Genomic DNA, 14,730 nt, shown 5'->3' with positions numbered 1-14,730 from the left:
TGTGAAGTATAATTTAAGAATATGGTATATTTTGGTATGGTATGAATGTGGTACAATATACATAGATATATCAATCATAGGTTCTGGTATATTTTAGTATTTAATGGTATATTTGTACTTTGTGGTATATAACAAATACATAAATATCAAATTTAAAGTCTGTAATAATTTAGTATTTTTGCGGGATATGTTTGGTATATCTAATAAATAAGTGTAACAGCTATCTCACAGTGGAGCTTTCTTACTTGTTATAAAATTGACTAAATTTTCTCTTTCAAATTAAAATCGTTTTCATCCTAAATTATTAAAACAAATTAGTTTTTTTTTTATTAATTTTTAATTTTAAATCATTTATACATGTTTAAGTTCTTCGATTAATAATTTAATGAAATTCAATTTAAGTTAAAAAAGTTGTTCCTCTTGTTCTACGAAATGGCATTTCACTTAGTAATTGGGTTAAGGCAAAGTGTCGTTTGCAAGCGCATTTAAAAGGTCGTTAGCCAGAAACACAAGTGAGTTGTCAAGCACTTAAAAGGTCTGTGGCCAAGAGCATAATACGAGTATCGCAATAATAAGCCGATATATGGACTGTTAGCTGACGACTGCGAGCTATTAACTGGTTTCCAGCTGGACTGGACTTTGTGTTGACTGTTTTAACCGTCAACAGCGACGGCGACAGCGACGGCGACAGCGACAGCGACAGCGAACGTCGATTGCTTGTTGTAGTTGTTGTCGACTCATTGGCATAATGCGTGTTAAATCGTAAATTGTGTGGATGTGTGGGCGGCCAGGCATCCCATTCGTATACGTATTCGCATTCCCCATTCCCCATTCCCCATTTCACCATCACCATCCCCGTTCTCGTCCCCTTGCACATTCGCCCAATCGCATTTCACGCCTCGGACATCGGAGCTATACGTGCGCTTGCCGCAAATGACACACATAAACAACTTTCAATCATATGAAATGCGCTTTCAATTGCGATTGCGTCTGCGAAAATGAAATGAAACGCGCGACCAAATAAATTTATGGCGATCACGTATACGCAATGTGCTCGCTGACCACATTGAGTCTGTTGAGCCTCCTACTCCCCCTCCTCCGCTTGAAGCAAGTACATAGTTTGGCTCATAAAACACTCGTCTTTCACAATCGTTTTGGCCCTTACATTACATGCCAAAAGTTGGCTAATTGCAATAGCAATTGCAATTGCAATTGTGACAGTTTGCCAGCTTTTGCCAGAGGCTTAACCTTCACCTCACTTCCTTGTATGTGTGTGTGTGTGTTAGCTTGACCCCCACCTCCCTTACCTCCCTCGAAGTCACCGCAATGGGCAGACACAGACAACTTGTTGCCACTCGCATACATTGCGTATGCCACGCACGTTCCTATAAACAACATTTTATGCCGCTCTTTATACTCAGTGTGCCCAGTGCTCACATATTTTCAGCTCTGCTCTGCCTTTAGCGTTTAGTGTTATATAAGAGGCACAGACAATATTCAATTTGCATTGAAATTACCAGCTCCATATCTTTGCTTCTTCTTTCTGTTTTGGTTTTTGTTTTTGTAGCACATATTTTCATATTCCAAACACATTTCTACAACCGTTTTGCGCCCTAGCGCCACTTTAAAGAAAGTGAAATATTTATAAAAAAAAAAAAAAAATTACAATCAAATATAATAAATTATTGGCCGAGCCCAAGCAATGAATTATACAACTGACCAAATGCTTTCTGTTCCGGGCTCCGAAAAAAACATATTGTGGGAAAACTTTAAATGCTGCTATTTAAATTTAATTTATTCCTTCAAAATATTTTTAATATTGCATCAATTTGCAACTAAATACTATTTATATTATATTAGTAGATTTTGTAATTACAATTTACTTTTTCATAGCTCTGTTTAACATTTTAAAAATCCAATTAATAAATGGGAATAAAAGGAAAAGCTTGCTTGTTGGCAAAGTGTAGTAGTGAAATATTTTTGGGTGATATAAATTTTCCCTTTATTTATTATATATTCTAACAATATTTTTGAGCGGTGATTGAAACGTTTGCTTTAGGCATACATATGCAAATTAAGCAATTAAGAAAGCTAAAGTTGAGTGTGCTCGACTGTGAAATACCCGCTACCCATTTTCAATAAAACCAAATTCAACAAATATTCTAAAAATATACCGCATAAATACTAAAATATACAGTCGAATGTTTTCGATACCATCCATCAATTTTTCTGAAAATCCATATTCAACAATTATACCAAAAATATACCGCAAAAATACTAAAATATACAGTCAAGTGTGTTCGACAGTTAGATACCCGCTACCCAACAAATATACCAAAATACCGCAAATATACTAAAATATATAGTCGATACCCATTTTCCATACCATTTTCAATAAATCTAAAATAATTAAATATACCGAAAATATACTATAAAAGTATTATACAATACTCAAGACCGTATCTGGTATCTCGATTTATTACTACATTCGAAATATACCATACAGTACAAAATATACCATATTTTCAGTAAAGCAACTTAGACCTTCGAATATACATATATACTTAATGGGGGGGATACTTTTATGAAGGCATCTCCATTTACCTGTGACTTAATTGCCTGTAATAATAAGTAAAACTATGAATCTATTCCTAATACCTTAATATCGAAGATAAAATTCGATTTAATTTGAATTGTTTAAAACGTTTGCCTTATCAAAAATTTACAAATTCAAAATAACGTTCTTTGCCTAAAATTTCTTAATACCCAAATACTTGTCTATGAATTTTTCGTTGATACAAGTAATTTGAAATTGCTTTTGTTATTTTTCAGCTTCTTTTAATATATCTGTTGATTGCTTAAAGCGGCTCACGGATTATGCGTAAGTAGTTTTATTTTTGCAATAGTTTTGCTTGAATGGAAATTTGCCAGAAATTGCAAAGCCTCTTTTTAAATTTACATGCTTATCGATTTGGATCATCTATCGCTCTACTTTTGGCATTCACCCCCTCTCTTTCAGTATTACTCTTTCTCCTGCTCAGGCTTATGTAATTGCTAGCAGCATTTTAGCTCAAATTGTATTAAGTTGCCACCATCCCCGCCACACGCTTCACTCATTAACCCATTGCAATTTGACAGTTGGAGGAGGAAGGTCGAGGGGTGGGTGCATTGTGTTGGTCTCTCACCTCACGCACATGAGCCGCAAGCGAACTATGGTGGAACAATAAATAAATTTTCCATTTGCCATCAGCCATTAACCATCAACCATCAACCATCCACTATCAGCTGCTACTGTCGTTGGAATTTGGCTCTCTTGCATGCCAACTAAATGGTAAATGGCCAAAAAGGCGGCCCAAGTATAAAACGTTGAAGTGACGAGCGGGCAACGCACAGTCGCAATTTTGGAGTAGCTGCAGTAGCAACGTTTGTCTCCGTCTCCGTCGTAGTTGTTGTGGGCGTGGCTTTAACAATTAAGGGCAACGCGTGTGGGAAATCTGTATCAATTACAATTAGCATTTTGCTGGTCATAAATCAGAGTGAGAATGTCGTCGCATCCCGGGGCATTATTAAGCTGTTGCTGCCTGCTGTTCGTTTGCCTCGCAACCAGCCAGGCACAATTATCCTTTCACACCGATGCCAACACTAATTCGTTCACACTGAAGACGCCGGGACTGCAACAGAGCTTCACACGCTACTACGGAGCTGCCAAGCAGCCGTTGCAACAAGCGGCTGAGTTGCAGCCCCAATCAACGGAGGAGGCAGAACAACAACAACTACAACAACAGCTGGTAAGTTTAAGTGATGCATTTATTATTTTCGACCCCCCATCGATTGGATGGCATCGCCAAAGCCCAAGCCCATGTTGCTTTTCATCCGTTGACCAAAGACCTCGCCACTCTGTTGGTTATTGCCAGCCGCTCCCGTTTCAATCAGATCCTTTATCTGCGCCGCTGCCATCAGTATGCCAGACTCCAGATCCTTTGAAGAGTGCTTGAGTTATTTTTAGTTGTGCATACACACTCAATACAACTTACCTGCGGCCGAGCTGCAATGCGTTGGCAGCCAGTGGCGAGCAGCAACAATAAAGCGATGCAAAGCGTTTTCATTTCCATGGCAATGCGTTGCACTCTGAGATATTTGGCTCTCGATGCGGTTTATTTAACAGCCAGATTTTGCTAATTAGCAGCTAAAGCTGCAGCCACAACAACAGTTGTTACTACAACTGATGGTCGGGGGTCGGAGCCAGGGAAGCGGCGACAAAGGTTTACGGTCATGTTGCATACATCCGGTGCAATCTCAGGCAACATCTAACAAACGCTCACATGTACTGGCAATTATCAAGCCCCCAATGTTAAATAATAATGCATCACTCTAACATTTGAGATCACTTCCGAGAACAACAGCAACAGCAGCAAAACAATTGGACAAAACTTTAATTTAATTTCCGCTTGTCAACATTTGCGATTTGAAACTATTTTATTTAAACTATATATTATCATGCATCTAGCAGAAATTTCGTAATTTTTTGTGATTGCAGTTATGCATTTATCTCTTATCGCCATCATATCAAAAAATTGCAATTTAAACAAAGACAACATTTCTTTTAGTAATTATTTAACCATTTTATATAATATTTATTATTGTAATTGTTCAAATTGAGTTAAAAATCCAAATCAAAAGTATACTGTAAATAATTTGTAATTTCTATAACCAAACCAAAGGGAAGAAGAATATTTTAACTTTATGCCTGCAGGATATTTATATAACAGACAGAAGGAGGCATCCCAGACCGCATATATACTTGATCAGAATCAACATCCGAGACGATATAGTAATGTTCGTCTGTCTGTCCGTATGTAACTGTCGATTTCAGAGACTATAAAATATAGATAATTTTTGTATGGGCAAACACGCCCATAGCTCTATATAAATATACCAAACTGACGCCTATATCAATATACAAAATACAGTCTGTAGTATAATTTAGTATATTTTCGGTATATTTTAAGAATATAACAGCACTGTTTTGCATTTACTCAAAATGAAAAGCTGGTATCTCACAGTCGATCACATATTACAGTAGCGTTCTTATATTTTTCATTATTGATAGCTTTTGATAATTTTGCATAATTAATTGACTCCACATTTTCTTAAAATTTTTTTATTATTTTTTTATTTCCTAAATTGCTTAATGTATTTCTTTTTGCTGAGTGTATGAATTCTCTTTTTAGTACTATTTGTGTTCTCTCTATTTCTATTTCGTATAATTGATTTCTTATCAGTTTTGGCACTTACTTATTTGATTTCATTTAAAATATTTGCAGAAAAAGGTAGGGATTTTCGATATTTATTCCGATTAAGTTGCCACAGAAGAAAAGATTTAGCTAATTTCAATGGGAAAATCGTAACCCGAAACATTACATATTTTAATTGAATAATTTAATCAGCTCAATTCGAATCAGGCCATAAATACCCAATACTGATTAAATATTTACTCAATTTGACGACAATAAGCAAATATTATTATCTTTTTCTATGCTACTTTCGCCAAATCATAGTTATGAAAATGGCTTTAACAATGTGAATTGACTTCATAATAAATTTCGAAACTATAAATATATTAACATGCAATATATATTATAATATTTTCAATATTATTTCGAATATTAAATATAATATTAGTTATTTTCACACTCAAAGAAAGTCAATAGAAATTCGCTTTTTTAAATCAACGAAGATGATTTTTCATCACGCAATCACTGCAGTTTGAACTCTCAGTAACTACAATTTGATCATAGTCAAAAAAAGCAATCAAGCTGTATTATTTGCTATAAATTTCAATGAAACAAATTTTTTATTTTTTTTTTTGTAATCTTTTTTTGATGCTGCTCGATGAAATAAATAGTATTTCGTTATGATAATCTCTTCCGATGGCTTTCCCTTTTAATAATGATCAATAAAGTACATTTTATTGCATATGATATTTTGCATTTATTTGTACATATTTTGCATTTATTTGTACATAAATCGAAGACAACATTTAATTGGCATTTGACAAGTCTTCGGCGTTGTTGTTGTTGACGCCATCGGAGAAGACATCGCGCAGCTCCTCGAAGTAGTTGTGAAACGAGTCGACCATCGATTGCCAAGCATTCTTGACGCTCTCGCCAAACTGTTGAGCAGCGGAACTCAAGCGTTTGTCGAGTCGCGGCTCATCGGGATAAACCAAATGGGGTCGCACATCGTCGTACTCATTGGAATAGTCCACCTCGAGATCATCCTGGCAGTTGACCATCACCAAAAGCATGGCCAGAAGCAGAGCTAGACGACAGAGTAATTGGCAATTGAGTGTCATGACGTTGACTGATCACCTGCTAACGGGGCATTGTCTCTTTTGTTGTGCCCCGGCAAGCGGAAATCGTGCTTCGAGAGATCAAAATCGAGTGATGAAACAAGAACTATGTAATTGTAGTTGCTCCGCATTTATTGTGTTAACAAAACAAACAAAATTTGATGAATTAATTGCATTTAATTGCCGCCCTGCGCTTGTGCCTGCGCTTGCGCCTGAGCTTGAGCTTGAGCTGCTGCGTTTTTGAGTCGGTCGCGCACCTGTTGCATGGCATCCACCACGTTGTCGACCAGCGACAGCCACAAGCCTCTGAAGCGTTCCCCCAAACTGGGACGCTGCTGCTGCTGCTCGGCGAAATCTTCCAGCTGACGTCGACCGCGATGCAACTTCTTCTTTTTGTTCTTGCTAATGCGACGAATGATGCGAGAACGCGACGCATTATTTGCGGCACGTTTGCGTGCTGCGGCCGCCCTCCTTCTGGCCTCGACATCATCAGCCGATTCTGTGGTGGCTGCCGTCATCATTTTGAAGCACGGTGAACGCTTGCCACGATGTGGCGACACCAAATGATCGTGATGGCTGCGTTTCCTGCGCCGCCGTCGCCTCTCATCCGACTCATCGGAGTCGCTGTCATCGCCCGCATTTCGCATGGCATCGCCGTGTCCGAGGTCCGTTTTCGAATGCCACTTGATCAGCGGCGTATCCACATTGAATTCCTTAGTCACCTTGTTGCCATCCTGCATCGTATTCATCAGCTGTTCGCCCACACTCAGCGCACCCAGCGCTATCTGCTCGAGAGGATTCGAGGCGTTGCCGCAGCGCCATGCCACGAAGAGGCAACACAACGCCAACAGCTGTCGCATCACAGGCAGCGAGTGCATCGTTCAACTGTTTGCCGTTGTCGAGCACATTGGCGAGCGTTTTATGCGCGCTCGCTTGCGTGCATCGCATCGCAACGCATCGCATCGCATCGTATTGCATCTGGACCACGTGACGTATGATCGATTTGACACATATTCTCTGCGTTCTGTGTTCTGTGTCACGTGTTGCGCGTGACCTTGTTTACTTAACTGAGTAGCCATTGAATTATAGTTCCGCATTGTTGTTTTTCGGGGGGGGAAAAAGCAAAACACAATTAGTTTTAGTTTTCAGTCTCGTTCTCTCGCTTTAACAATTTCGACTCTCGACTTTTGAATTTCAGAATTTCATTTTTCTTATTTTTCTTTTGAATTTGTTGAATTGGTTATTTCTACGCAAAAAAAAGTACGATTGAAAAATTGTCGTGCGTGCAGCCCAAAAGCAAAAACAAAAAGTTCGCTTTCGCCTTTTTCTCTTTTTTGTTCATTTTTCGCTATGAGAACCGCAAAACGCAGCAAAAATGGTGCTCGACTGGTAAATAAGGGAAAAGTTGTATCTTATTACTTCTGTGTGTTTAATTTGGGTTTTCTTTTTTTTGCTTCGCTTGCAGCAAATTCCAAATCGTTTCAGCGGACGCACGGGAGTGCAATATACGGGTGTCTATCCGCAACAGCAGAGCCTCGGAAATCGCCCCCTTAAGCAAAAATCCGAGCCAATTGTCAACACGCTCCAGCAGCAGCAACTACAGCAGCAGCAGCAGCAGCAGCAGCAATTGCAGCAGCAACAGTTGCAACAGCAGCAATACTTGGCTCAACAGCGTCAGCAGCAGCAGCAGCAACAGCAGCAGCAGCAGCAACAACAATTGCAAACCGTGGGCAATTTGCCCAGCTATGCGGATCAGATGCAAGCCGCCTTCAATGACTACCAGCGCCAGCGATTGGAGTTTGAGCAGCAGCAACAGCAGCTACTGCAAAAGCTCTACACCTACTATCCCGACGTCTCGCAGTCTCAGGCAGCACAACAGCAACCACAGCAGCAACCACAGCAGCAGATCAGTTATAGCCAACGACAGTCGGCCGGTTTGTTTGGCAGCAACAATGGATTGCAGTTGCAACAACGACGGGTTGTGCCGCAGCAGCAGCAGCCGCAGCAGCCGGAGTTGCAATCGCAGTTGTCACAGCCAACAACCCCCAACTACTATTCAACGCTGCAGCACATGGGATTCCTGCAACAGCAACAGCAAGATATTTTACGCGAGCAGCAACAAAATGTTACCCAACAATTTGCCACCGGACAGGGTGCCCCCAATACCTCGCAGAGCCTTGGCATGGCCATCCCCGAATCCTCCGTCCTGGGTTCTACATCGTATCAGCCTTCATCAGCCGTATCCCATGTGAGATTCAGCAGCGGCAATCTCAACTACAATTTCTAATAACGAAAGCGAAACGGAAGCCAAGAAAACTACGTTATTCTTCTGTAGATTGAAACACACTCAAATTCGTGACTCATCCTCTATTTTTTTTTTTTTTTTTTGGAAGTAGCTTAAGTACCATCATCATACAAACATATATACATATATATATATATATATATAATGTAAGTGCTATCTATACGCTGTAGTTACAGCTTCTAGCTGCTTGTGAACAAGTCCAAATTGGTAACAGAGTAAAAGCGAGTAATAAAATTGTCGGTAGTGAAATTTATATAAAATTTACAACACATCTTTTTATTTATTTAACAGTGAAGTCTTGGAATTTTGAACTTCCTGGACGCTACATATAAACTAATACTACTCTAGTGTAGCTTTCTTACCTGCCAAATATACAGGTTTTATTAAAAATGGGTAGCGGGTATCTTACAGTCGATCACACTCGAGCTTTTCAACTTGTCTATAAGATTTTAATATTAATTAAAGTTCTTTCGTCTAATGCTTCTTTAACATTTGATAGTAAATTGTATTTATCCACTTTCAAATTCATTCTGAAAATGATTAGGAAACTTTGGAAGTTTCTTCATTTAACATTAATGAATTTTAAGAAATCTTGAATATTCACTAAACCTTTGAAGTATCTTAGAAAAGCCTTAACGCATTTTAATAGCAGTCAAGTATTAGATTTGGAAATCACAAAAAAACTGTAGCTTTTTATTGTATGAATGATAGGAATATATAGAAACAAATGCATTTGAAGATCATGTTAGAAAAACTTCATACGTGGCTTAAAAGTTTTTCATTTAATAACTCAAATTTATGCATCATTAAAGAATTTCTCAAATTTCTAAGAACGTTTTAATACTTATTTTATGCATCGAAAACTCTTTGAAAACTAAATAGTAAGTTAAATTTAGCAAACCTTCAAATTGGTTTTGTCTCATCAAATTGATTATTAATTGAGAAAATGATTAAGAAGTATCTTAGAAAAGCATAAATGAATCTTGAGAAGTTTCTATATTTATTAAAGTTATATTCTAGGAATATTTCTTTGAAATTCTGTGGTAAATCAATTTATCGACCCTCAAATTGGTTTTGCTTCATCAAATTGATTATAAATTATGATAATTATTAGTAAGCCTTGGAATTATATTAGCAAAGGATTCATTAATTTCAGTGCTAGGCAAATTTCAATTCAACTAGAATGCAATTAATTTAGTGAGCTCAATCGAATAATTAAGCTGCATTAGAGCAAGTTTATGGATTCAAGAGATATTTGGAAATTCAGCATACTCTTAGTACAAGTCTCAGTTGTCTCAGTGCTAAAAGGTCAAATGTTTTTCATAAATGAAATTAAATATGAGCGGGTATTCTCGCAATCTTTTTGATATTCCCCAAACATAAAGGAGTCAATCAAAATGCCAGCAAGCTTCGCATTTCCATGGAGATGCTTTTGCCCTCGCCCGAAATGAAATTGAACTTGAACTTGTGCGGCGGAAGTAATTGATTATATGTAATTGACCATGAGAGTGCGCTGCTGCAAAGTGGCAAAAGCGGAAAAGGAAGCACTCAAGAGTTATAATGTTGTGTTACTAAGTTTGAACAATTGATTTGTGCTATCAAAAATGTGTTTGCCACTGACATTGAATCCAGCTAATTAGCTAATTAATTGCACATCAAAAGGAAGTCGCAGTCGCAGAACATATAAGTACACAAAGTTGTATCGGCGGCAGCGCGGCCGCGGGGAGGAAGTTTTAATTAGTGCTTGTGAATGCAGCTGCAACTTATCAGCAATGCGGCATCTTTTGGCGCACTGCATTTGTGGCATTACGCATACGCCCCCATGGCCCAAAATTGAAATGCAAATAGACCTATCGCAACAAGCTGTTACAGAATGTGCAACTGTGTAGCAACACACACACACACACACACACACAGCACTCAACTCGCAAACATCTGACACTCGCTTTGGTAATCAAGTCGAGAGAAGAGAGAGAGAAAGAGAGCGTGGGAGGAGGATGACTGGAGTTTTTGGCCATGGTCGTCGTCGTCGTCGTCGTAGCTATTTGTTGTCATTGCTAGACATCTCGGCTTTGTTTTGTTCTGTCAACTGGGGAAATGAACAGGAAGCGGCCACGCTTGCAAAACACACACACACACACACACGCAGACATACATAGATAGACAGCGTGTGGTCGTTTTGTGTGTGTGTGTATTTGTGTGCTCAAATGTCCCTCGCTCTGTCAATCTCTGCGTTTCATTCTCCTCTGCTGTTTGTTGCGCTGTTCGTTTTCTGTGTATTTTGACCAGCTTTTTTTGTTTGCTTTGTGCTGCATATTTCTGTTTATTTGCTTTCGTTATTTGCTGGACGCACTAAATTGAAATTTTCTTGCAAATGTGCGATCTCCAGCTGTTCCCTTCCTCTCCCTCTGCCACTGCCTCTCCTCCTCCCACTACTTGCCACTTGCCACTTGCATCTATTGTGGCTGCTGCCTTTGATAATACTACGTTACGTGCGTGGGTTGCAGCCATTTCACAAGTATTCCCTTGTAGCAGCCAGTACAGTAGTAAAGCATTTTGCTGCATTCATTACTTGCATTTAATTAGAAAGTCGCCCTTTCTGCGAACAGGTTTTGTTCATAAGAAATATAATAATAATAATAATAATAAGGGCAACAATGCAGCAGCTTATTATGAGCACAGCTCAGCTGACCCACATAAAGTGGCCAGCACAAAGTGAGCGGCGGAAGTGCAAAAGTGTTGCGATTAATAAATAAATACTTTCTGAGAGAGAGAGAAATATTTAAAAAGCGTACAAAATGTTGAGCTGCATTACTTTACTTTATTTAACAAGTAAGGAAGCTACAGTCGAGTGTGCTCGACTTTGTGCTCGACTACTACTCATATTGAAAAGGAGAAAAAAAGTGCTGTATATTCTTAAAATATACCAACTAATATACTGATTAAGTACTTAAATATATACCGAAGGCCAAATCAGTTTCAAATTGAATTATAGAACATCAAAATATAAAGAGAGTTTGGGAAACTCAATATTTTATTATATTAACATACATTTCTAGACGACACTGTGAGAAAATGATGTTGGCAAACTACACTTGAATGCAACTTTAACATTAAAAAAAACAAATTGTATTTGAATTATTAATCAAATTAAATTGAAAATTAAAAAAGCTAATTGTGATTCTGAATCCTCAATAAGAACCAAATACTGAAGGCTTTTTTTTTGGAGATTTATTGTATTTTTGTAAACTCATGATTATTATTTGTCTCAAAACTTAAATGACGGTTAGCTGTAATTTTTGAGATGCCACGGTTCAACAATGTTAATTAGTAACCATAAGTTGTAAATGAAAACTATGACAACTGCTTTCAAGCTGCTATCCATAAGGTAAACGGCAATTATAACTTTGTGCCTGGAAATCTGGTATTTTTGGTACTTTACGGAATATTTTAAAAGTAGTAAAAAATCGATAAGCCAAAGTTTATATATTTTAGTATTTTTGTGGGATATTTTTGGTATATATGATTATAAGCCAAAGTTGGTATATTTTAGTATATTTGTGGTATATTCTTGGTATATTTATAAAATACGGTTTTATCGAAAATAGGTTGCAAGTAACCCACATCCGAGCACATTCAACTGTACATTTTAGTATTTTTTCGGTATATTTTTGGTATATATGTTGTATATGATTTTAATGAAAATAGGTTCGATAAAAGTTGTCTTACTTGTTTGCCTTTGTTTTTACACTTCTACAAAGCACACTTTTATAGTGATCACTGTATGAAAAAGTGTTTTAGTTAATTAAAATAATTTAGCTGCACAACAACGACAACAAGAAATACGCAAATGGCATTCAGCAGTTGCAATGCTAGTTGCAAATGTTTATGCATAATTGATGAATGAATGCATTTGATTTGAATACCAAGAATTTTCATTTATTGCATTCTGTTTGCTGTTTCAGTGTGGTCAATTTTTCAATTAACTTAAAGATGAGCTCTCAATTGTTTGTCCTGGCTTTGCCTGACTGCAACAACAACAACGTTTGTTTAGTTTTGTCAAGTTTATTTACTCGAGTATTTGCCGGGTTTCGCCTAACATGGCCTTGCTTTCCCTTCTCTGCTTCACTTCACTTTACTTCTTCGCTTGGCTCTGCTGCGTTTGGCTAATGCAATGGTCGTGTTTTGGCTTTGAATTTTTCTTGCCAGAGCTTTACTTTTCTTTCTTCGTTTTTCATTTTTTTTTTTTTTAAATGGCTTTGGCGCTCTCTTATATTTGTGCAGTGCATGTCCTTGGACGCAGGTGTCCTCTTACTTTCCAAGAAAATTTCGACCAACTAAGTATACAGTATATATCTATGTATTTGAGTCTACAAGATTATTTACATTTGCCATGCTCCTTAGTCTTTATTTGCATTGTATTCGCGACAAAACGGATTGGTTTGGTTTTGTTTTTGGGGAAGACAACAGACAACTGTTGCTGTTGTTGTTGTTGATGCTGCTGCTGTGTCTTTTGCCAGCAGCTTAACAGACATCGACATAATGAACTAAGCCAAGTCACGCAGCATGGAGACGAGGCGAGGCTGCTACAGTGGCGTCCCCAACGGTGGTGGCATAACTTTACATCTTAATTGATATCCAGCTGCTTGGCAAAGTTGCTAGCTGTTGCCTGGACAGGAATCCCACATCAATAAACGTAATGTCTGTGTGTGTGTGCGTGTGTGTTTCCACGGAAAAATAAGCTTAGCAAATATCCGCATAACCGCAATATGTTGTGGCTGTTTGGCCACGTTAACGACTCGCTTTTCTAGCGAAAAACCACACTTGTAGATAAACTCAGACAATTATTGTGCACACAACATAACAGATAATACACACACCCCTACTTCCAAGCCCACACACACACACACACACACATACACATACATAGAGACAGCTTGCTGCTGCCTGACTTTGTAAGAGTCGAAGCCATTTCCATTTACGAGCTTGTTGTTTCTGCATTCTGTTTGCTTTGAGGTTTCGCTGGTGGCCTTCAAGTCAGGCCCAAAGCCACGACCAACCCAAAAATCATCATGCGTACAATTCAATGCATGTGCCACGCACACACACACACACACACACACACACATGCCACCTAATATTGCCACAACAATGTCGTCGGCTGCAGATGTACTACTACTCATGTTTGACTAACTCTATTTATAGCACAAAGCTGAGCTCAGAGGTAGAATTTCGGAATTTGAATATTGCGTAGTCTAGTTTGCATTTTGATCGGCAGCTCAATTGGAAATTGCTTTCGCAAATGTCATTAAATGCAGTCCTTAATTGCATTTGCAGTTAATCAATGCAGACATTTTTCGATTGAATTAGATATTCGATGTGGTTGTGTATAGCTGATTTATTTTTGGGTAAGTGCTTGACTTCAATTTACTCCCTGCTCATTGATTTGTAATATTTACTGTCCTTTAAACTACCACAATAATTATATAAATTCCAGTAATTTATATAATCAAAAATAAGTTCGATAAAATATATGAATAAAAGAATTAATATAAAAATATTAAATAAAAAAATTAAGTTATTCACTTAATGCTGCCTAAAAAATAATAATTTGATTTAATGAATGAACAAATTTTATTAAATTCAAAATTTGTATGTTCTTGATTAAAAATATTATTAAAAATGATAGTAAAATCTTGCTGTAATAAAATAAGAAATATATTGGTTCAATTATTTGAATTATACAAAAGAAATAACAGAATTTAAATTACTATCAACGTCATAAAAAGGGCTCAAAGGATAAAGAATAAATTCATTACCTATGTCCGTTTTCAATAAGCTGTCAATAAAATATGCCTGGTTTTTTTCTGAATAACATTTTACATGCAACTTGCGCTTAATTTGCCTGCAGCAAAATACCAACAAAAAAATCGTATGTTTTTCACACAGTGCTGACCAAATAATATTTGCCTTTTATGTAGTCGACATTTGCGTTGACATTTTCATTGTTTATGCTTTTGATTTGGTGCAGCTATATTAAGATCATTGTGATCCAAATATAAGCAGCAAGTGC

General features: G+C 37.5%; 3 protein-coding genes across 3 annotated transcripts; 1 reads left to right on the top strand and 2 right to left on the bottom strand.

Annotated features, from left to right (window-relative positions):
- Positions 1 to 6,007: 6,007 nt before the first annotated feature.
- LOC133848292 (uncharacterized) lies at positions 6,008 to 6,391 on the bottom strand. Its single transcript, XM_062283791.1, has one exon. It carries the CDS (start codon positions 6,353 to 6,355, stop codon positions 6,041 to 6,043), a length of 315 nt encoding a protein of 104 aa, XP_062139775.1. The 5' UTR covers positions 6,356 to 6,391; the 3' UTR covers positions 6,008 to 6,040.
- Positions 6,392 to 6,463: 72 nt separating this feature from the next.
- On the bottom strand, positions 6,464 to 7,265 carry LOC133848291 (uncharacterized). The gene has a single exon (XM_062283790.1). It carries the CDS (start codon positions 7,228 to 7,230, stop codon positions 6,529 to 6,531), a length of 702 nt encoding a protein of 233 aa, XP_062139774.1. The 5' UTR covers positions 7,231 to 7,265; the 3' UTR covers positions 6,464 to 6,528.
- Positions 7,266 to 7,497: 232 nt separating this feature from the next.
- LOC133848289 (adenylate cyclase, terminal-differentiation specific) lies at positions 7,498 to 8,924 on the top strand. The gene is made up of 2 exons (XM_062283789.1): positions 7,498 to 7,741; positions 7,818 to 8,924. The coding sequence occupies exons 1-2, from the start codon at positions 7,703 to 7,705 to the stop codon at positions 8,637 to 8,639; spliced, it is 861 nt and encodes a 286-aa protein (XP_062139773.1). The 5' UTR covers positions 7,498 to 7,702; the 3' UTR covers positions 8,640 to 8,924.
- The last annotated feature ends 5,806 nt before the right edge of the window (positions 8,925 to 14,730 follow it).

The sequence above is a fragment of the Drosophila sulfurigaster genome, chromosome X, assembly GCF_023558435.1.
Source record: "Drosophila sulfurigaster albostrigata strain 15112-1811.04 chromosome X, ASM2355843v2, whole genome shotgun sequence".
In the NCBI taxonomy this organism is placed as follows: Eukaryota; Metazoa; Arthropoda; class Insecta; order Diptera; family Drosophilidae; genus Drosophila; species Drosophila sulfurigaster.
Note: the sequence above shows the minus strand (reverse complement) of the source record. Positions and strands in the feature narration are given on the sequence as shown.